Source organism: Silurus meridionalis, chromosome 7, assembly GCF_014805685.1.
Source record: "Silurus meridionalis isolate SWU-2019-XX chromosome 7, ASM1480568v1, whole genome shotgun sequence".
NCBI lineage: Eukaryota > Metazoa > Chordata > Actinopteri > Siluriformes > Siluridae > Silurus > Silurus meridionalis.
The window spans coordinates 16,548,668-16,572,647 of NC_060890.1; the positions used below are offsets into that span (position 1 = coordinate 16,548,668).

Below are 23,980 nucleotides of genomic sequence, written 5' to 3' on the forward strand. Positions count from 1 at the left end.
AATAATGAATATGATTATAATTAACAATATTTATTACTTATTACTAATCTGTCTAATTATTTACCTAATAGTTTTTACCTAAATTGTATTTATTTATTTATATCAATTTTGTAGAAGACTGTTGATGTTTTCATAGGCAAAATAAATAAATAAATAAAAACGAAAACCATAAGGGCATGGACATTATGAGAAAATGAGACATCAAATGAGCAACTGTTCTGATGATTATGATGCTGGATAATGGCTGGGATGTGGTGGAGGAAGAAGAGAATATTGAGGAGCATGGGTAAATATGTGTTGCAAGCAGTTTGTTTGGCACTGCATTTTTTTAATAGTATTTTGTAATTTAAATAAAATGTTGTATGTTTTCTTAATTAGTTTGGGTCTCGGCCCTTGTAACCAATTATACTATGCAAACCAATTATAATTACTGGTTTACATTAGATGCTGGTCAATTACAGGGCTCAACCACAGATGTACTATATGCAATATTAATTTAAAAAAAGGGGGACCAGAAATACATACTAGAAAAAAACTGAATATCATAAACATACATATGTACAGAACACATGTACAGTATGTATTATCAAATGCACAAATAATTTGCACAATCATAAATCTACTGTGCTGCTCAAAGCTGCAGTGTTACTGCGTCTATGACTCAATGTCTTGTGTTGTTTAGTGCTAAATATATTGCACGTGCACTGCATGTAGTGTCTGACTTAGTTATGTGTAGTTCTGTGTTATTTTATGTTAATTTATGTTGTCTTATGTAGCCCCTTGGTCCTGGGGGAATGTTGTTTTGTTTTACTGTGTACTCTACTGTATATTGTTGGAATTACAATAAAAGCCTACTTTTATTATTATTATTATTATTATTATTATTATTATTATTATTATTATTATTATTATTATTATTATATTATTATTTATGAATTTTTACTTGAAAAGTAGCATATATATATATATATATATATATATATATATATATATATATATATATATATATATATATATATGATGTGAGCACCGAAGGTTAACAAAAAAAAAAAAAAAAAGATAAAAACCATAAAGTGGCAAGAATTACATATTTAAAAACCTATTCAAGTAAACATACCTCAAGACAAATGGAACTGTACAGCCTAAATATTGAATTGTACAACTTATGGTACAAGGCAACTACTTGGTACTACAACTAGGGTATTAAGTATTCAATTGTACTGTACAGCCTAAATAAATTAGCTTCAGATTAGATTCAATTTTATCGTCATTGCACAAGTTATGGTACAAGGCAACGAAATGCAGTTAGCATCTAACCAGAAGTGGTAGCAGTGTAAAATATTTACATATATACAGGTTGGTAAGGCTATGATATATAATAGATATAAATAAACTATGACACACAAATGAACAATATGAAATGTAAAATATGAATATAAACAGTTCACAGAAAGGCAATTACTGTATATACAATGAGTACAATGGTGATGGATAGTGCAATGCTGCCACATGTTGCTATGTTTTAAAAAAGGATGTTCTTAATGTTCTTAATTTCTGTAGTATGTAGCTGTTATCTGAAATCTGAGGTAGTTTCTATATGATGAATAACTGCTATACAGGTGAAGTATAAATTATAAACTTCCTGTTTGAACTTCAATGAAATGCACAAGATAACTCACCTTAATTTTGTCATTTGTAAAACATGAAAATAACTTTGAGTTGTATATATATATATATATATATATATATATATATATATATATATATATATATATATATATATATATATATATATATATATCCTTTTATTTTATTTATGTCATCTCAGTCTTTTCTCTGCTTGTATTCTATATGGTGGTTGTTCAGCCTGGATACATTTATTTTTTTTATTAATACATTGATATAAGGTCCAGTTACCAGCTTTCTACTTAAATAAAGATAAGTAAAATGTGAATACTTAAGTAAAATGTGTATACTTTTGCCAACTCTGGTGTGTGTGTGTGTGTGTGTGTGTGTGTGTGTGTGTGTGTGTGTGTGTGTCTTGTTTTGGGGGGGCGTGATAGTGAGGGTTGGAGGGTAGGTGGTGCTACTGCGGTGCAGAGTTCAGCAAGATTAAAGTACTGTGTAAAATTTCATGTGGGTTTATAAAAAATAAACAATTCCTGCATTGTAATTTTAATTACAGAGTGAGAATTTCTTGAATAGTGTGTCACACTATTTCCTGTACTTAAGCCAATACATTCTTGAATATTGAATCGTTATAAAGGGTTACTATAGAAAGTGAGTGTGCCAAAAAGTGGCTCAAATCTTGGGAAAGTGCTCTCTGGTGGTCTGAAGTAAAACTCTTTAAGTTGGATCCTAACATTCGTTATGATTAAAAGATGTACTTGGGCATTAATGCACCAAGTAAGTTTTTTTGCATTTCCACTGGCCTTTGTTATGTGTCAGCCACATATGGGTCACACTAGGACTAGAATCACTATTTAAAAAGTGTGTATAAGGCCTGCATGTGTCTATCAATCAATCAATCAATCAATCAATCACATTTTATTTATAGAGCGCCTTACAACAGACAAAAGGAGCACAAGGCGCTTTCCAGTCTATAGCAGTATAATACTTATAACAGAAATGTGACTGTGTTTCTGGTGTTGGCCTGGCTGTACTGACATTAGCATTGTAAAATGTTCTGATATAATGGTAGCTTTATTATAGTGTTGTTCCTGCTGTTCAGATGTGAGCAATTTTTGTAAAAAGCTAAAAGCATCACATGTGCTTTACGAGACAACACACTTCAATTGATAATATACAGCTGAAATCCTTCACTCGAATATAATTGTCAGAACTCTGCATGTGCTAGAGAAGCTGCTTTAAAATCCTAAATGCATAGTAGACCAACTAGAATAATGATGCATACATAGCCTCACACTCGGTTAAAAGTGACTAGAGGAGATGTAAGAATTTGTCTTTATGTTTTAAGGTGTTTTTGTTGCCATTCAGAACAAGAGAAAGACAATCTTCTGGTGAATTACTTTGATCTCTTATTCTTCTTATTAAGGGGGAAAGCACGAAGAGTGGTTCAGATCAATGCCGGGCACACTGGGTATTATGCTCAAACAGTGACGTGGATGTACTTGAGTTACTGTTGTTTCTTTTATTCTTGATAGTATTGGTTGTATAAAAAGCATGATGCTTCTTTTATTTATATGAATGGTGTTTTTGTTGCACGTCTTCACCAAAAAAAAAAGGTTCAGCGGGCAAATAAATAATAGTGAACATTATTTCTTTACAAATAGGGTTCTCGCATGTTCAGTAAATTGTGACCTTAGTATTGTAAGGATTTCCCATTCATTCTTAACCCATAGAGAACCTTATAATATAATAAGGCCACAAAATGAAAAGTCTATTACAGCAAGGATATTCACATATCCTGAGGGTACTGAACAGTACTTATTTATTTATTTATTTATTTACTTCCTTATTTGTTTCCTCACACTCTCATATCCATAACTCTCTCGAATGACAGGCTACCTGCTAACTTTAATTAAAGTTAGAGTAAAGATGGCAGTTTGCCAGTAACACCAGGACCTGCCTTTAAGAGTGATAATGTACCATGCTGTCACTTCCTTTAACCAAGGGCAGTCAAGCAGAAGGATACTAAACTTAATTACTCTCCATAAATGCATGATTCACAAGCTAGCTGTGAGAGACTGCATACACTAAATCACAGCATAGAAAAAAGAGAGAGAGAACTCTAAAACAGCCACTGTTGGTTTTACAAGCACTGTGATACACTTTACTATGTATTTAAAAAGGATTGAAAAGATTGGTACAAGATAATACATCAGTACCTACTACCTGCTTTATTCATTCGGACACTGCTGTTTGCATTAAATCTGAGATACTGTATATTGAAATGTGTGATTACAGACACATTTTCATTTCAGTATGTATTTGATTTGATTCAATCTTATGAATGACTGTAGGCTTTAATGAAATATTCTTTCTGAATCAAAAGACTAGTATAATTGTGTAGAATGTTTCAATTCAAATAAAAAAAAATAAATCTGAAAAAAAAAAGAGACAGGTCTATGTCACGCTCTCTCCTGTAAGCTGGACAAGTTGTGAATATTAATAATAAATACATGTATGCATCATCTATTGTATGAGTAGACAATTGCCTCAAATTGTAAAAAAAATAAATAAAAAAAACCTATGAAGGATGTTGGGAATTTACAAATATATTTACCCACAGACACGTCATGTTCAAGCTTTTTTGTCAATTCAGAGAGCGTATGCAGTGTGTGACTTAAAGTAACTAACCCACAGAAGTGGGTTAATACTTTGATCTGCTGTAGAGCTTTTCAAATGCTTTATCCAACCATAAATACTGCATAGCCTTCTCAAGAGCTCTTTACAAAAAGCAGCACCTGGATAAACAAGTTTAATAAGCCTCAGGGGCAAGGAAGACATATTTCATGAGTGGGGACTAGAGTGGGTAAAATTTGAATTGACCTGCAAAGACCTGCTGCATATCAAAGCAGCTGAACAGTACTAATTGATTTTCTTCCTTTCTGTAGCATATTTTATAGGGTGAAACTAATAGGAAGTGTTTAAATTCAATATAATACAGTGTTAATAAGGTATGACACACTTTAGATACATGGAAAATAAGCATTACCTGTATACTGTATTTCATTAGTATGTCATTATTTGAATTGGATTAGTTCATCAATGGGGACATCGTTAATAAATAATATATGTTTGCCTAGTGATAAAAAAATCTCATTTTTAAACACCAATAAACTGACCGCAAGAGGGGTGGGTTTCAGTAGGTGGTATTTTCTATGAGCCTGGATGTTTGTGCCATGTGGTTATATGATCATACTTCATACATGTTGCAACATGGCAGCCAAGTGAATGAAAAGATATAGGAGATAATTGAGACACAGGGGAGAATAAATGTTAGTTAATTTTTTAAAAATGATTACAAAAATAATAATAATAATTAAAAAGTATGGAAGTCTATGTAAATAAGACTTTGCTTATTGTGTTTCTCCATCTGCAAGTTTAGCTGTTTTAAGTGTAGTAAAAAAAAAAAAAAATGAAAATACATATTGACTATTTGAAAAGAAAGTACTGTGAATGTTTAAAACACATCAAGATGGTTTGTGCCAAGCAGCACTGTGTACTGAAATTGATTCTGTCTTGGGTAAGCAACTTTAGCATTTAGCATCTACTCTTGTTTAATTTTTAGCTAGATGGCTTTCATAAAAATGGCAACATCTGCATAGACAATCGTGAATCAATGTATCTGTACTGTGACTAAAATAATCAGTTGACCACAGAGTTCGGTAAAAAAAAAAAAATACAAAATAAAAAAAACAGGAATTTTAACCTGCAAAAGGAGAATGGAAAAAAAACATTGACATTCCTGATCCGGATAGAAATCAAACCATAGACCTAAATACTAGGAAATTACACCAGAAGATTTATTCACTATGAATAGGGCTTAAGGTCTCAATTTTTAATTGATGAAAATATTCCACATTCTAAAGGTACAAATGAAACCTGATAAGAGATCCATTCAGGCTTTTAACAACATATAACAAAGCAAAAGCTTTGAATGCAATAAAACTAAATATGGCTTTAAAAAAAAAAACATTAAAATGTTTAGCCTACCTTTCACTGGTGTGACTCTCTCGGGGGAAGATTTTTATTTCCTATTCTGCTGTCAGCTAGTTATGCTGTCAAAATCAGGCAGATCTATGGATCCTGAGATGTGTTTTTAAAAACCTCTTAACTTCCAAGTAGAGTGTCATATTTGCAATAACTTCCTAATCATTGTGGTGATTTCTTTAAGACAGAATAAATCAGCTGGGAAAAGCAGTAAATAGACATTTGAGCGTGTGTGTATGTTTTAGTTTTACTGTCTGAAACAAAAAGATGACTTTGGCATAGATGTGTGGATGTTTTTGTACAATTGTGATACTCTAATTTGTGGCTACATGACACCATAATGTTTCGGTTCACCACTCACTGGCCACCTGTGTTGTAACTTACTGGGAAACCAAAGTGCTTCCAAACACTGGGATTTAAGATTTAGGGGAATAAAATGGTCATTTGTTCACATATCAATTCCAAAAATATTGCACAGCTTGTGACCTTGATTAGGTTTAACCGTTTAATATACATAAAATCTAAAAGGTGGTATCAGAATTCTGATGGACTTTGTAGAATGAAAATTCAGGAAGATGATAGAATTACAGTTTCTATTCCCATGCTCCTTGCATATCTTTTACTACATTTATCACACTGTATTACATTAATATATACATTTATTTACATTACATTACATTAAATTCACATTTATGGAATTTGGCAGATGCCCTTATCCAGAGCATCTTACATTTATCTTATTCATTCTACTGGGTGACTATGGGATTAAGTGCCTTTTTGTTCAAAGGGCCGAGGAATTTTAGCTTGGTGTGGTTGGAATTTGAACTAACGACCTTTAGATCTGAAACCCAATGGTGTAGTATAAAATAATGACTGAATTTTATGTTCAACCCTTCCAGAGGCAGATATAATCACATGTTCCTCTTATGAACTTATCTGAAAAGTTAAACTTAAAATAAGTATTAGAATGTTCTTACCCACAGGTGACATCTCAGGGACGCTAGCTGTATAAGGGCCCTCCAGAAACTTTGGCTCATTGTCATTGATATCCTGAACCTTGATGATGAACTCAGACTCGGGCTCCAAGGGCCGGTTGGTGTTGATGTCCACAGCCTGTGCTCGAAGTATGTAATAAGGCTTTTCCTCCCTGTCCAGGCTACGTAAGGCATGGATGTCTCCAGTGGTCTGATCAATGGTGAAGATGGCACCGGCCCCGTCTCCTGAGAGTGTGTATTTCACCTCACTGTCTCCTTTGTCCAGATCTGTGTGCAGCTAAGAGCAGAAATGTAGAATAAAAAGCTACTGAGGAAACTGATCATTAGAGTTAGAGTAGATGTGTCTATTCTTTGTGTGTATTGTACATTTTCTTAATCAGTTAATGTATCTGCATCTGTCTTCAATCTGAAGCACAAGTATTGTGATGAGGAAGTCAAGTGATAAATACACAATGTTGGTTGGGGAATAAGCAACAATGGTTTTACATTTAGACCCAGAATGTGATCTTTCATCCTGTTTTGCGTGTAGCTCAGTTGAAGTATTATATTCAGAATTCAAACGAAATCTACTTTTGTTTCCTTTCATTTTGTTGTCGACTTTGAAGATCGCTCTTATTCTGTTATCCGAATGGCAAGTTAACTTGACCTTATTCTGTCTGTGCTGGAGATTTCCTTTGTTCTACAAATGAAGGTTTTAAACCAGAAGGATAAAATGTTCACTCAAAGTTACTCACTCATTCTTCCAGCACTAATACATCAGGATTTTTTTTTGTTTGTTTTTTACATAATACCATAAAATCACATGCTGCCGATTTTGCATTGTCATGTCTGTTATGTTATGTCAGTAATTTAACCAGACACTACTTACAGTATGGTGAAAATATCTGAACACTAGTAATATTGAAAAACAAGAAAATACTATGAGATTGATCATTTGTTGGAGTGACGGAAATTCAGCTTGCACTGTCTGTATGTACATTTACTTTAAAGTATAGTTCTACATTTCATTCATTAAACCCTTTTAATTTGACTCATATTGAGATTACGAGCCTTTTAGTAAAATAGACTGTCTGTGTGGCCAATTAGAAAGAATAATCTTGCAATTGTCTGCACTTTGGATTTAAAGAATTGCAGACCGTTTGAAGAAAAGGGGTGTTTCAAAAAGAAAACGGCACTTTTTTTCTCATTAAGTTGTAGCGGAAAAGTCGAGTGATCCTAATTAAAAATTCCATTAGGCTAACAATAGTAATCGATGGTATAAAGAGATTCATTAATGAGGGAATAGCACCGGAGTGTTCTGTTTAATATGCTTCCTTGTCTGCCGGGTCCTACAGAAAGCAGAGGATAAGCATGTCAGTAGCTGCAGAGTCATTTTCACAACCTTTTTCCTTACTTCCATATATTTCTTAACAATGAATAGATGAAAAAAAATATACAAAAAGTAAAATAAATGCATTAGGAGCAGACATTTTGGCCAAATGTTCAGAGTACTCTCATCAGTAAGATGTCTTTTTCAGTTTGTGCACAGGCATCAGCATAAAGGGGGGTAGTGTGAGGATATCCAAAAGGCGTAAAGTACTTGAAGCAGGAAATAATCAAGTTATTATCATGCAAATTCAATAGTAGGAGAAAGCTGTTGAAACACACAGACTGGAAAAGGGGAGGCAGGAGAAGCAAAGCAAGAGTGCAGTAAGGAACAATTAAGGGTCAATGGTGAGAGGTAAACGGGTGTGTGTGTGTGTGTGTGTGTGTGTGTGTGTGTGTGTGTGTGTGTGTGTGTGTGTGTGTGTGTTTTAGAAAAAATAAATAAAAAAACAGAAAACACATGCAATTTGCTATGCACATCCTGAGATAATAAGCACTCACATTTACAGCTCGACTAGATAGGAAATTGTTGTTGTTTAATTTGCATTGGATCAAACTCCTCTCCCTTTAGACTGCGCCTGTTTGCCTGAGTGCATTGTAGGAAAGCAGACAGGTGCTGGAATTCTTCCATCAAATCCTTTGCCCTTCTTATAAAAGCAACAATTAGTAGGCAACCCTGCTGCATTGTGATGCGGGGAGAACATTATTAGATGTAGAAATAATAAGTCCTATTATGAGCACATGGGCGTGTGAAAGTGTGAAACACTTGAACACATGGAATTGGACATGCTGAGACAATGCAAGAAAGCTTAAACTTTCATTCCCTACAAACATGTTACCTTGAGCTCTGGGAAACTGTTTACTGTTCAGCAATGCGCCAGATGATAACAATGTTCTCTACCTATGCATTTAAGCAGATCTGTTAAAAATGCATCCCATGTTTTATAGTCTTTGTAAGATATATACTTATTCCATGCTGGTATACATTTACTACTGATAAAAAACTTCTGGATGAAAGTAAAATAAAAATGCATGGGGTTGCCAATCATGTAATATCACAAAGAAAGCAAATTAGTGTAACTACTAGATGTGCGCCATTTATGTTTTTGCGATGTTTAGATAGTTATCATACTAAAAGCAGATCATTTATTAATGTCAGTGCCACGTACATGATGCCCAAACACAACAGACAAGCATCAATCTGATAAACACTTCTTCTGAAATAATGATATCTTTGTGATTATTATTAATTAAAAATTTTACATTTGAACTCCTTGTATTTATACGCATGCTTCAATGAAATTCCAGGAAATTCTTAGCTGTAACAACCTTCGACAATCTTGTATGACGGAATGAGTTTTAAAGCCAGATTTCTATACCAGAAAATGAGCAAGCATTTGACAAGATTTTCTTTATGCCACTTTTTGTCTTCCCCTAAAATCTCAAATATAAATTCTTTATTGCATTTTCAACACTTGTTGACAAAATCATATTTTTTATAGAAAACTATTTGGTCTGTTGTAAGCCATTTTCAAACATTTCTCTTTTAGTTTTAGCCTGTGGTATTTGTTATTACCACAAATATTTGCTAAGGTACATTACCAGTACATACAACATAGTCTATTTATGTGGAATAAGATGTGCTAGTTGTATAAAGTATGACATATATTGAGATATACATATATTTATATTTATTAACTAATTTGTATATTAATTTGTACTATACTATATACAATGCAGGTGTTAACAATTGGCATCTTTTACCAAGCTAAAAACGTAGAATTCTATTTGTGAATCATTCTAAGGTGCATTTCCGCACTAAAAATGTGGTATTGATGAAATCCATTTAGTAAATAAAAAATAATTTTTGTATCCTGCAAGAGCTCCTCAGCTTACATACATTTACATAGAAGGAGACTTATTGATGTGAACCTGGACTGATCATATATTTGGCATGATTTACTGCCATTTTCTATATTGCTCACCGTGATAAGTTGAAATTGCTTATTAATTTCTAATGCATGTTTAATCTGTGTGAAAATTTCATAGTAATGACCTGAAAGAAGGCAATTTAAAATGAATCCATAAATTAAGGAGATAAGATCAGTTATTTAATTAGGATAAAATAAATGGCACTTTATAAAAGAGTGAAGAGTATGTGTTTGTCTGTGATGGCTGAAACGCTGTAATTGCTGAGCAACATTACTGGAAGATTTAGCACACACTGTTCTTGGTGTTCTTTCCTGACTTTTCCAACTTAGTTGTCATTTTGTCATTTTCAGCTTTGCCATTTATGGAGATTTTGGGGCAAAAATAAAGGTAAATCTACTGTCCTGTGTTAATGCTTGGTTATTTAAAGCTGACTAGAACTTATCCTGGGCATAGTTGAGCATTAAGAAAAGTTGCATTGCCAAAACCTAAATCTGGTAGGATTTTTCAGTGCAATTTGGCTGACAAAAGCATTTACAAACAACTTTACCGAAAGATTGATAATTGAGGCACATTTTTCATAACTTGCAAACGTTTCTTGAATTGCTTTACATTGATTTTTTTTATGAACTGTGTCTGACATCAAAACTGGAATAAGTTGTCCTACAGAGTTGAATAGAACCCTGCAGCTAAAATAACATTCAAAAATGAAGAGACCAGAGATGAGAAGGGCAGGACCAAGTGTTTAACCGGTGTATTGGGAGTCTTATAAATCTTGCTTTTGTATTATAGTTGACAGTGTGCTGATATTTTCACTCTTTAAATACATGCCTGGGTACCTGGTGACATTTCTCTTTGGACATGCCATAAAACATTTTGATATTTAAAGTCTAAGGGAAACATTGCTCATATTTACTGATTCCAGTTGCCAATCCATTAATCTGTCAGATCCAGCTAGATAGCAGCCTAATTATTTCCCTGATGTGCTATATCTAGAATATTAATGTTTGTCTGCCAACATGCAAAATGCCACCAATTAACTAGCAAATGTTTATATTTAGTGTCACAATATCTGAAAGGAGTCAAAATAATGACATATACTGTGTATAGCTACTTTGTCTAGCCTAAGAATCATGAGCATTAGTAATAAGTATGGGGAAAAAATGATGAAAGAAGTTCAAATCCATTGTTATCCACATGGTATTATTCACCTTGCTCTATATTCTTGTGTCAGAGTATTGAAGAAAGCTGATAAGTGATACTGATTGAAGCATTAGCAGTTCTGGAATATGCCTGAAAAGCAATTTAAGCAAAAATCCCATTATTATAGTAGGCAAATTCAAAACCAGTGGAGAAAACTGTTATATTGGCATTGCAGATAAATGACATGGTTATCCTTGAGTTTTTAAGATGATCTTTTCGACGTGCTTCATGCTCCGTCATCAACATACAGTACATTACCATTGTAAATGTCTTCAGCTGCCTAAATGTATTATAATGGCTCACTGGATTATTGGCAAGTCAGATGCATAATTGGAGGCAGGGTAATCCTTACAAACGACTCCACATCTGCAGCCCGAAAATTAGTTTGGCATGAAGTCTAAATTCAACCAAAGAGTGAAAATAACAATGACTGGGTGTCCTTTCACTATTCCCTGACATTAAAATATCACAATGAGCATTGTGGATTGTATCATGAACATTGTAAGAATAAAATTGAACTGTTAGCTGAATTGCCTTTAATGATGCAACGGTTCTATTTTATGAACATATTATATTTTATCAGTGTTCAGTGAAGAAGACAGTGTGCCAAATCACACCCTATTAAATAAATTCAAATCTATTAGTATTGACTCAATGACTTGTTTGTGTAAGTATAGAGTTGGATTTAACAGCACTGGTACTTGCAGTCAAAATGTTAGGTCAGGTTTTATATTACTATCCATATGTAAGGGTCATTGAACATAGTCATGAAACACACACACACACACACACACACACACACACACACACACACACACACACACACACACACACACAATGGCTTAAAGTTCAACAGGGTGAAGCATGCACTTGGCAATGACAGTCACAATCTCCCCTAATGCTTTAGACATGCTTCATGAGCAACAGCGAGTGGATAATTGTGATGCGCTTTGCGGTTCTACAGGCACAGTAACCTTGATTATCGTGTAGGTCAGTTGAGAGATCTCTCTCTCTGGTCATTTGAGCCCAATTAGCGTGGAATAGAAGCTGTGATTGTATTACGCAAGTTAATGGCTTGGTTAGCTTGTAGGTCATGTGGTTATGGAGTGTGTCATGCATTTACCTTTGCATAATACTTAAAATCACACCTAGGCAACACACTCCAGGATGAACTATATAGACTAAACAGAGTTTATTCAGGATAATAGTACAGTATAAAGGATAATAGCATTTTAAGCATTTCTAATCGATTATAAACAGTTCACTAATAAAATATTAATGATTGAATGAATACTTACTAAAATAGGTGTGGCAAGTTTATTGTTAAAATATTTAAGTAACATACAGTATGGTCTTCTACTTGCACAGGTGGGAAGTAATGAAGTACAAATACTTTGTTACTGTATTTAAGTAGATTTTTCTGGTACCAGTACTTTAATTCACTATTCATTTTTCGGACAATTTTTTACATTCACTTATTACATTTTTACACAAATATCTGTAGTTTCTACCTCTTACATTTTCAGACCAGGCTCGTTACTTTAGTTTTATCTATTTGATGAAATGTCAATATTCTTTCTTCTCATTGCGATTTCAGCCCATCAACCTATTTCCTGTCATTACATGGCTTTTTCAACCCACCGGTGTATAATTTCCTGGCTCTCACACACCACAAATGTAGACTAGTATACGAAGCTCACAACAAGCAGAGTAGAAGGCAACAAGCGTGCATTTCTGTTTGACCAATTGTATTAAAAATATAAATAAATAAATATAAAAGAGGCGAAATTAAAACCTTCAGCGCAACACACGTTTATTCACGACGTCTTTTCTTTACTCAAATATAATAAATAAATAAACTCCAGCGAAATCTTTTTTTTTTTTTTTATCAGTAAACTGTCATACTGATGCGGCAACACTCAAATCAGCACAGATATCCGCCATGACACAGACATCCGGCAATTAACCCTCTGGGGTCGACAAAAGCGCCGGTGCTAGCTAGCTAGCTATCTATCTATCTATCTATCTATCTATCTATCTATCTATCTATCTATCTATCTATCTATCTATCTATCTATCTATCTATCTATCTATCTATCTATCTATCTATCTATCTATCTATCTATCTATCTATCTATCATCATTTTTCAATATAGAGTATGCCTTGCACTGTCTCCTCTGTTCCAATATTTAACATGAATCATGTGTGAGGGGAGTAAAACCAAACATTTTTTGCAAGATCCCCAGAACAGCAGTTAAGGATCCTTGCCAACCTTTTAGTTATTGTTTTCAAATAAGCTGACCAATGAATTTACTAACGTTTACCAATATTTTAAGCTGCTGGAAGAAGACATGTCCGGAAGAAATTTGCTCATACATGTATTGTAAATCACTAGATGTTTATTGAATGTATATAGAATTCAATTACAGGTTAAGGATTCAATTCAAGTGTTTTGTATTATTAACTATGGTGTGATGTCTCTCTGTGCGTAACTTTTAAAAAGCATGGAAGAGACAATGAATGTAAGAGGAAACATAAAAATGTATGCACAGTTTGTGGCACATGTTGTGCTCAAGTAAACATGCTGCATTGGGAGAAAGAAGTGCCCTTTCCAACAAAAGTGTCTTATTGAACTGTATTCAAATAAGTGACCTTTCTTATGAGTTATTTTTTATTCATAAAGCAAAGATGGAGAGACCACAGAGTGAAGAAAATCAAAAGCAAACAAGACAGACTGTTACTGTCATAAGCATGTGTGTGTGTATATATATATATATATATATATATATATATGTACGTACACTGGCGATCAAAATTAGAGAACAATTTATAAACAATTGAACAATTCTGAAATAATGTCATCTTCACTGCTCAACAGTTGAAGGAGTTTTTGTCCTGTCTATACCATGCTACCAGAACATCTTTTCCACAAAATAACTAAGGCATAAAAAAACATTATTTTGCAGAAAACACACTGATCAAAATTAGAGAACACTTTCAGATACCTCCCAGTTATTGGTGTTAATCTGGCACCTGGTGCTAATTTTCTTGATTATCTGTCAACCCCTATTTAACTGGCAGCCTAACTTTCAGTTTCACTGACTCTGCAAGATGGTGGGCTGTTCTAAAGTGACTGAAAGCCTCTGGCAGGAGGTTGCCCAGATGCCAAAGGGATGACCCTATCAGCCATAGCAAGACAAGTTGGTCGTTCCAAATTTGTGATTTTAAGAATATTGAATCTTTACATCACAAACTCATTCAAGTCCGCCAAGAAGGCTGGTCGTCCACGGAAGACAAATACAAGAGAGGACAGGATACTGCGGAGGATCTCAATGGGCAATCGTTTCCACACTGCAGCTGGAATTGCTCACCAGTTCAGCGCTGAACAGGATAAGGCTATGTCTCGTCATACAGTGTCTCGACGTTTAAGAGCATTTGGACTGAAAGCCCACTCTGCAGTGACCAAACCTCTCATTAGCAGAAAGAATCAAAAGGCTAGACTAAGCATGTTGTGTGTACAGAGGGAACTGGTCCAAAGTTCACTTCAGTGATGAAAGCAAGTTTATTTTATTTGGGTCCGATGGGAAACATTATGTTCGGCGACAAACTGGAGAAAGACGGAACCCAAAGTGTGTAAAGAAGTCAGTGAAAAGTGGAGGAGGAAGTGTCATGGTTTGGGGCCTCTTATACAGCTACATTGCAGAGTGAATACAAATGTTTATCAGAACCTTCTTCAACAACATATGGTTCCTTCCCTGCGTTCATCACCCAATCAGCCCGCAGTGTTCATGCAGGACAACGCTCCATGTCACACAGCAAAATGGGTAAAGCAGTTCCTTTAAACTGAAATCATTGAAATAATGACATGGCCTGCCCAGAGTCCTGATCTCAACCCAATAGAGAACCTCTGGAAAATCCTTGGCGACAAAGTTATGGCCAAGAAACCCACTACAGTCACCGAACTGTGGAAGAGACTGGAAGAAGAGTGGACCAAAATCACACCAGAGCAGTGTGAGAGACTAGTGCTGTCCTGTGGCCGCAGATGTGCTGAAGTCATTCAGAGCAGAGGCCTGTACACAATTCCTACTAATTGCTGACTGTTGTAACCTTCAGAAAATTTTGTTGTAATCTTTTTCCATGCTACAGTCATTGTTGTTCTCTAATTTTGATCAGTGTGTTTTCTGCAAAATAATGTTTTTTTTTTTTTTAAATGCCTTAGTTATTTTGTGGAAAAGGTGTTCTGGTAGCATGGTATAGACAGGACAAAAACTCCTTCAACTGTTGAGCAGTGAAGATGACATTATTTCAGAATTGTTCAATTGTTTATAAATTGTTCTCAAATTTTGATTGGCAGTGTGTATATATATATATATATATATATATATATATATATATATATATATATATATATATATATATAAATATTTACATGCTTATGACAGTAACAGTCTGTCTTGTTTGCTCTTGATGTTCTATATATATATCAGGTATATTATATTAAATAATTTGTATATGTGATGCTTTGTGTCCTTTCATTGAGTCTATATATAATTTTTTTTGCTATATATATATATATATATATATATATATATATATATATATATATATATATATATATATATATATATATATATAGTCCCATACATCATTTCACTCTTCCTCTTTTATCTAATCTCTCCATATATGATCACCTTCCAAAACCCTGTTAAATAATCTTGCTAAAAACTCTACTGCCATCTCTCCTAAACATCTACATGACAATCATGTGATTAATCACGATTAAAATATTTTAATCGTCTGACAGCCTAGTGTGTGTGTGTGTGTGTGTGTGTGTGTGTGTGTGTGTGTGTTTATATATATATATATATATATATATATATATATATATATATATATATATATATATATATATATATATATATATATATATATTATATACACACACACACACACACACACACACACACACACACACACACAAACACACACACACACACATTAGGGCTGTCAGACGATTAAAATATTTAATAGTGATTAATCGCATGATTGTCATGAGTTAACTCGTGATTAATTGCAACTTAATTGCACATTTCAATCGGTTCTAAATGTACCTTAATTTAATACCTTTCAAGTTTTTAATACACTAATCAAAGTGGGCATGGAAAAATATGGATGCTTTATGCAAATGTATGTTTAATAGTGAAACGATACTCAACATAGACATGAAGACAAAATATTCTTGTAACTGTTAAAAAAATAAAAATGGTAATTACGGAACTTTCGCTATGTTTTCACATGGATGGTTTTCATTGCCGAATGTGTGCATCAGGGCGTATTTTGATGCTTGATTTTAAATTTGGAGCATCAGTAAAACATATGTTTAGTGCTAAAAAATAATTCTTCTGTTTATTTTTCTTTATATCTGCGTAAAGAAACGACTTTGTGAATAAATGTGTTCCGATGAAGGTTTTAAATTCGCCTTTTTATATGTAATTTATTTTTAACGTGTTATGTATCTTTATAACTAGATACTGTATATTCATGCAGCATTAAACTGGCAACATACTGTACAGACCTTCTATTATATGTTTGTTTGAATGCTTGCCATCTCCTTATTTACTGTGTAAATCATTGCTTTAGTCTTTCTATTTGTTTATTTTTATGCTACAGCTCATTACAGATGCCAGCAAATGAAAGTAAAAAATATAATAATAATAATAGTCTTCAGTACACATTTTTTACTTTTTCTGGATTAAAGTACAATTTCTCCTTGTGAGAGTCATAAACTCTCATATGCATTAGGGCATTTTTGTGGTGGATCCAGTTGTTTAAAAAAAATTATACAAAAAAGGTTGTTCAACTGATGGATGTAAATGGACTACTACAAGGCTGTAATTGAATGTATGTGACAGTCTTTAGGTATTCATTCTTACAGCCTAATTTATTATTATTTTTTTTTTTTTAGTTTGTTAATGGCTTGTAGTTCAAATTTGGAAGACAATGTTTTAATGTAAACATTGTCACACTAAAAGATCAAGTAAAACATTGAAAGTAATGAACTTGTTTGCTTGTTGTCACAATTGTTGAAAAGTGGAAGTGTAATAATATCCAGAAGGCGAAAACACGTTTCATTAAATGCAAAGCACATATTTGTTTTTTTTGTTTTTTTTTACTTTGTTTGTTGCTTTGACACTCAGCTTTGTGGCTTATGGATAAGTAAAGAAATGTTGCCAAAGTTTGCATTCATTAATCCAAAATATCAAAATCCACTAACAAATACTTTGTCCTCTATACACTTTCCCTGATTTAACCCATTGGCATGCATGTACTCATACGCTTATATAAGTGATGGCAAAAAAGTGCCATAAACTCCTAAGATAAAGGTACATAATAATTACAAAATAAATATTTACTTAATGTGTAATAATTAGGCTATTGGTCTATTGATTGGATTGAATTATTGTGTCTTATTATTCTCTTTTAAGAACTACTTCTGCACAGTGTTTGTGTCTAAAGATTGCATTCTCCTTCATGTCTTTGTTGTAAGGGTTTATTTGCAGCGGGTCTCAGCTTCGACCTGATGGTGAGAAATTATGAACAAATGAAATTATATATAGACCATCATATGGACCATCAGCATATTAATATGGTATGTTATGACAGGCCCAGATTTACATTTTCCACATCCTTGCATAGAGGTGAAGAACAAGGACTAATGGATAAAAAGTATACTTTGGTGAAGTAAAAAGCTTCTTTATTAAAGCCGGGAAGCGGAAAATGCAAACTGTTATTATTATCTACTCTATCGTATACCAAAGAAAGAGAAAGTAAAGTAAGAGCATATAACAAAAAGACAAAGATGCACAAATGCATTAATGATAAAATGAATAAATAAATGAATAAACAAATAAATAATACTTATGTATAGGTCTACAACCAATGATTATTTTAATAATCAATTAAACAGGCAATTATTTTATTAGATTTTATTTGATATTTAATTAATCATATATTTAAAAAAAATTTTATATATATATATATATATATATATATATATATATATATATATATATATATATATATATATATATATATATATATATATGTAAAACAAACAAACAAAAACTGACAATTTTTGGAAACCAACATTTGTATTGTTTTTAATGATAATTGCGGAAGGCAAGTTGACAACCATGCTTATAAAAATCACTATAAAATATATAACACAACATTGTTTTCACAATGAAAAAAATTACACAGACATTTTGTTCACTTGTGAAGATCATCTGGAAGCATCTGGAATATATAATTAATTTAATTTTGTGTAATAATTTGATGATATATCCATAAATTCAATATGCAAACATTAAAAACAGTAAGAGTAGTAAAGCTGCAGTAAATCAGAAAACAGATAAGTTTACTGTTGTAGTAGACAAATGCTGTAAAAAAAAAAATGGAAAGGAGAAATGCAGAACGGAGAAACAGTCTTGATTAACAAAAAAAAAAACAATTTAAAAAATGCATTGGTGTACAAATGCATAAGCATTCACTAAAAACCACAACAATGACTAAAAATGCAATTGTTCACTGCTAATGGTATTTGCTGATTTTAGATTTAGTGTTTGTTCGCACCAGTTATTTTTTTTTATTATTGAATGATCGCGAGTCATGCAAAAACAGAACTAATGTGACTGTCCCGAAGTTGGCAAACAAACAGTTTGTACAATAACACGCAAGTGCCGCTTTGCAGGTTAATCTTTGTTACCTTGGATGTCTTGGGACGCACACTTTTTCCTGCTGCTGGTACTTTAGCCTATTTTGCAAGCGTCTGTTTTATCTTGCCGTAATGCTAACCTATATCTTGAGCAGCCCAACTAATCAATAACGGCATTAGTTGACAACAAATTTCATTATCGCTAATTATAGATTTTATTGATCAGTTGTTGCAGTCCTACTTATGTCACCATTTAAAGTAGTTTAATAGATATAATACAATACCTTATAAAATATATTATATAAAATATACATTAAAGTGTCCCATTTATCGCGTTTCAAATCTCATAGCACCACTTTATTGCATTTTTCAAATTGGCACATAACTATTTTGTTTTGCGAATGGTCCCAATTTCAGTTCATCATAAAAATTAGTAGCATTACAAGAAACGGTAGGTTTCCGCTTATTTATTGGTTGTAGTATCCTCTGACGTTAAAAAAAAGGGCGGAGTTGAAGACATACTATGTCAGCAGATTTAGCCAATGAAAATAAAGAATGCAGTGACGTGTATCTTTAACTCAACCCTTTTTTTAACATAATTGGACACTTCAACCAATAAACAAGCAGAGAAACTATGCATAGGCTACTCTACAGTACTCTACTGTACAGTACTCACCATAAATGTGATATTTCTACAAATTTACACAAAATCCATTTGTCTATATTCTTGCAAATGTTTTCTGTGTGTGGAAGAATGATTTATGGCTTAAACAATAAAAAAAATTGCATTTTTGGGGTGGCGTCTGTTTATCGCGGCGGTTTTGGCATGTAACTACCACGATAGATGGGGACGACTGTATCATCCCTCTTGTCCTTATTAAATGGAATGGAGGATATTTATAAGATGTTATTTATTAAGGTTAATAATGAAAATAAACAAAACGTGTTTGTATACCTTATTCTGATCTCAACGAAATCTCATGGAAATATTAATAACATGTATTTAGAAAAAATAAGGGATGAGGTCTTTCACTCAAACAGATTAGATTTTTTAATGATTTTCCACTGAACACTTTGACATGGCATCCAAACCCTGTATCTTGGATGGACCTTCTTTGATTTATCACACGATGCTACACATGAACAAAGCATGAGATTCTCTGAAGGTTTTGGTTTTTGCTGGTGCACAATAAAATAGTATTCAAGAAAAAAAATAAGTTTATGAAATGACGCCAGGTATATAATGTGGGTGTATGTTATATTGGATTACAAAGAGTGTGGCTTGTGTCTCTCTCAGAGGGTAATCCTTCACAACCCAGTCCCACAAGGAAAACAAAGGTCACATACAACTTATTTGCAGCACCTTTTGTATAACGAATATCAACACTACGCTACACTATGTGAATAGGATCAGAATCAGGATGGGTTTTATTGCCAAGTGTGTACTCAAACAAACAAGGAATTTGTCTTGGTGCCAGACGCTTCTACTACACAGAATATAACAAATACAAATAAATGAATAAATAAGGATCGACAGACAGACAGACAGACAGACAGACAGACAGACAGACAGACAGACAGACAGACAGACAGACAGACAGACAGACAGACAGACAGACAGACAGACAGATAGATAGATAGATAGATAGATAGATAGATAGATAGATAGATAGATAGATAGATAGATAGATAGATCTATTATTTCCACAGTAAACCCACAGCCAATTAGACAACATTTTTTAGGTATATTAAACAGACCATTGCGTTCATTGTTGAGCTGTTAAGCATCACTGCTGGGACTAGACATAAATGTGTGGAACCTTTGAACAGGGAAAACATTATACAGTGGGAAGAAAAAAAACCTTTCCACATTGCTTCGATCTTGGATTCTCATTTGCATGAAGTTAAGCTGTGTTGTGTCGCATTGCCTGAAGCTGTCAGTGTGAAACCAGAACACTGGGGCATGTGGCTTAAAAATGTTTAATTAAGCCTTAGTATTGCATGTAGAAATTATTGGGGACAGGAGATTATTTTGATTGATTAAATGATCGATTGATGAACATTTACATTTCAGATGACCTTCCTGAGGTTCATATGAAGCCAGCCATGGCAAGCAAAAATACAAATAAAGTTAAAGAAAAAACTACATTGCTTAATTATGTCTCTGCACATGAGACTGTATGTGAACTGAATACATAATTCGAATACAGGAATGCTTTATGAATTTTTCTAAGCTTGTAATTAGTCATGAAAAAAAGCAAACTTCTCATCACAATTATCAACTTGGGTGGTGTGACAGATTTTAGTGATTTGTTGTTGCCTTGAGAATTGCATGAGCAGATACAGCACTCGAGCTAGAATTATCAGAAATTAATAGCAAGTAGAGCAAGTGTGTGCATGCATTTAAAGAATGCGATTAGCAGAGAAACAAATATGTGCTTGTGCATTGTGTTTTAACTAAAGATCTCTGCAGATATGTGTGACAGCTACAAAGAAAAAACAAATCGACAATCAGCTAACACATTATTAAGAAGAACTAACAGGAGAATGAATTATGTAAGGTCCCATATTTTAAAATGTATATCCAGAGAATTAAACTCATTTGCTTCAAACAGGGTAAATTCTATTACCACACTGTAATGTGAAAAAAAAAGAGCAAATAAATAGCTTACAAATGATGGAAACATGCACGATAATAACAATTTATTCAAAGGCAAAGTGCCACTCAATTTTTTTTTATAGAGTTAAAAAAATTTATGGCAAGGCTTTCACTTATGTAAGGTCAATGATTCTAGTTTTAATGCATACAAAAGGAGAAGAGAAATGACATCATTTACACTATGGCAGTGTCATTATTGGGAATAATGGCCAGCTTTCTCCATTTATGTTCCTGGCAAGAGCAAATAGCTTTACTCTTATTAAGGTCTGATGAATTAGTCATAAACATATTCAGTACACTTTATCCTTTCCAGCACTCCACAGAGGTACTTTATTCAAGATATTTACACACATATTTACATAAGAATCTAACCATGTTACAGTATCTCAGGCAAATGCTCATACCTACATCCTCTTAGATTTTGTTTTTACTTGTATCGGCGGGCATGTTTCTGTAGATGAATCATCATGATCTTAATCACGGCCCAGAGACTGCACCTTTTTTTCTCTCTTGCATATGGCTCAAAATCTGTCCATTACTATAAAGGCCTGGTGAAATCTTAGAATTAAGTGACTTGAAAGGAAAAAAAAAAAAAAAAAGAAAGACAGAAAAAGAGTGTGCTTTCACACAGTCACAGATTTGGGCACAAACAGTGATGTGTTCAGAATGATTGCTGTGGCACAAGGGCAAACTTGCCAGAGGAACTATTTTTCCATGGAAAGCCACCCCACTTCAAATGACCCTGTCAGTACCCTTTAACTGGTTTTTTATTTTTTTTTATTTTTTTTTTTTGTGACCAAGTCAGTCTGAACAAGGTATCATGCACCGTTTAGACATGTTTTATTATAGCCTGGACCAAGCATTGTACTTTGCAAAATCATTTATAAATCATAATAAAACAAAGCATTGGAGCATTTCAAGCATTGAACCACTTGACATGTCTTATCCCATATATACAAATATTTCTGACAAATATAGTAATCTTAAAGGAATATATCTTCGTAATTTTTAATGGTCCAATTCTCCTTTTCCTTCACCCTACAGTGCTATAATCCATTTTCAATACATTTTTAACTATTCACCTCAAGAGGTGATGTTTTTTGCATGCTGAGTTGTTTTTCTGTTTTACCACAGTTGTAAAGAGTGATTATATGATTGCTATGTCCTTCCAAGCAGCTTGAAGTCTTAGGTCGAATTCGACTTTATTGTCCCAGACAGTGAAATGCAGTATCTGGTCCTTTTCCTCTGATCTCTCATATCAACAGTGTTTCCACCCACTGAACTGTTACTGTGGGTTTTTGTTTTTTTTACCATTCTTTGTAAACACAAAAAACTCTTGTGTGTCAAAATCCAGGGAGATCAGTTTTACCTGAAATACTCAGCCCTGCATATCAGGCACGCACAACCACACCATGGTTAAAGTCACACAGAGATCATACATTTGCCCATTCTAATGGTTGATTAGAATTTTCCCAATCTCTCTCGGCCTGTGTCTACTGCTACACGATTGCCTGATTGGATAACCACATATATGTGAAGGCCTACAGGTTTTCTAGTAAAATGGACAGTTCGGGTATAAGCTCAGTTAAGTTTATTTAATTTTCAGCTTGTAACACAACAGAATGTAAAAGGGGAGGGAGGGCAGAATTATTATAGGCACTGTCTATATGGTTTAAGAATAGATGGCAGTTTGGGGGATTGAGATGATATACAGCTAGTCAGATTGATGGGTTAATTTTGTCGATCTGCCTTTCTTTACTGTCAAAATTTTAAGCATGACCACACTCTGTTTAGGGGCAGCAGTGCAGCAGTAGTCCCTGACATCAAATAAATGGACATATATAAGGACATATTTTAGTTCACCTACCAGAAAGCCCAAGGGAACATCCCTATGATAATGCAAGGTCGATATGAAAGTGTCGGCAAGAAGCCAGCGCATGTATTGATTTTAGTCTTTATGCTTCCAGAATATTAATACAAAAGAATACATGCACACACACACACACACACACACACACACACACACACACACACACACACACACAATGTCTGTTTTCTATCTTTAAATAATCACTCTTTTAAACCTTAAAGTGACTTATTTGTGTAATTAGCAAAAATATATAGAGTTTCTTGGTGTGTCTGTCTCTTTATTAACCTCTACAACTCTACAGTCTGGCTGTCATTCTACATCTCCCATGATATGTCTTTTCTAGCCTTTTGCACTGTCTCCCACTGTGATTTTTTTCCCTTTCCTTTTGCTCTCTAAAGGTATTATTCAGTTCAGTAGTCACTTCCATGCTTGATGTGACTATTGAACTGTATAAAGCCTTTGGAGAAAAATTGGAAAGGAAATGTAAAGTGCAACACTTTCCTACTTTTGAATGCAGGTTACTTCTACAGACTCACCTTGTCCAACTTGATATTTCAGAAATAGCATA

General features: G+C 33.6%; 1 protein-coding gene across 1 annotated transcript in view; it reads right to left on the reverse strand.

Moving 5' to 3' along the window:
- The window catches only part of LOC124389308 (cadherin-12), a 118,829-nt gene that overhangs the window by 56,866 nt on the left and 37,983 nt on the right, over window positions 1-23,980 (reverse strand). Inside the window, exon 3 of the mRNA XM_046854661.1 lies at window positions 6,654-6,948. Within this exon, the coding sequence (XP_046710617.1) occupies window positions 6,654-6,948 (295 nt within the window). The remainder of the gene's footprint in view (window positions 1-6,653; window positions 6,949-23,980) is intronic.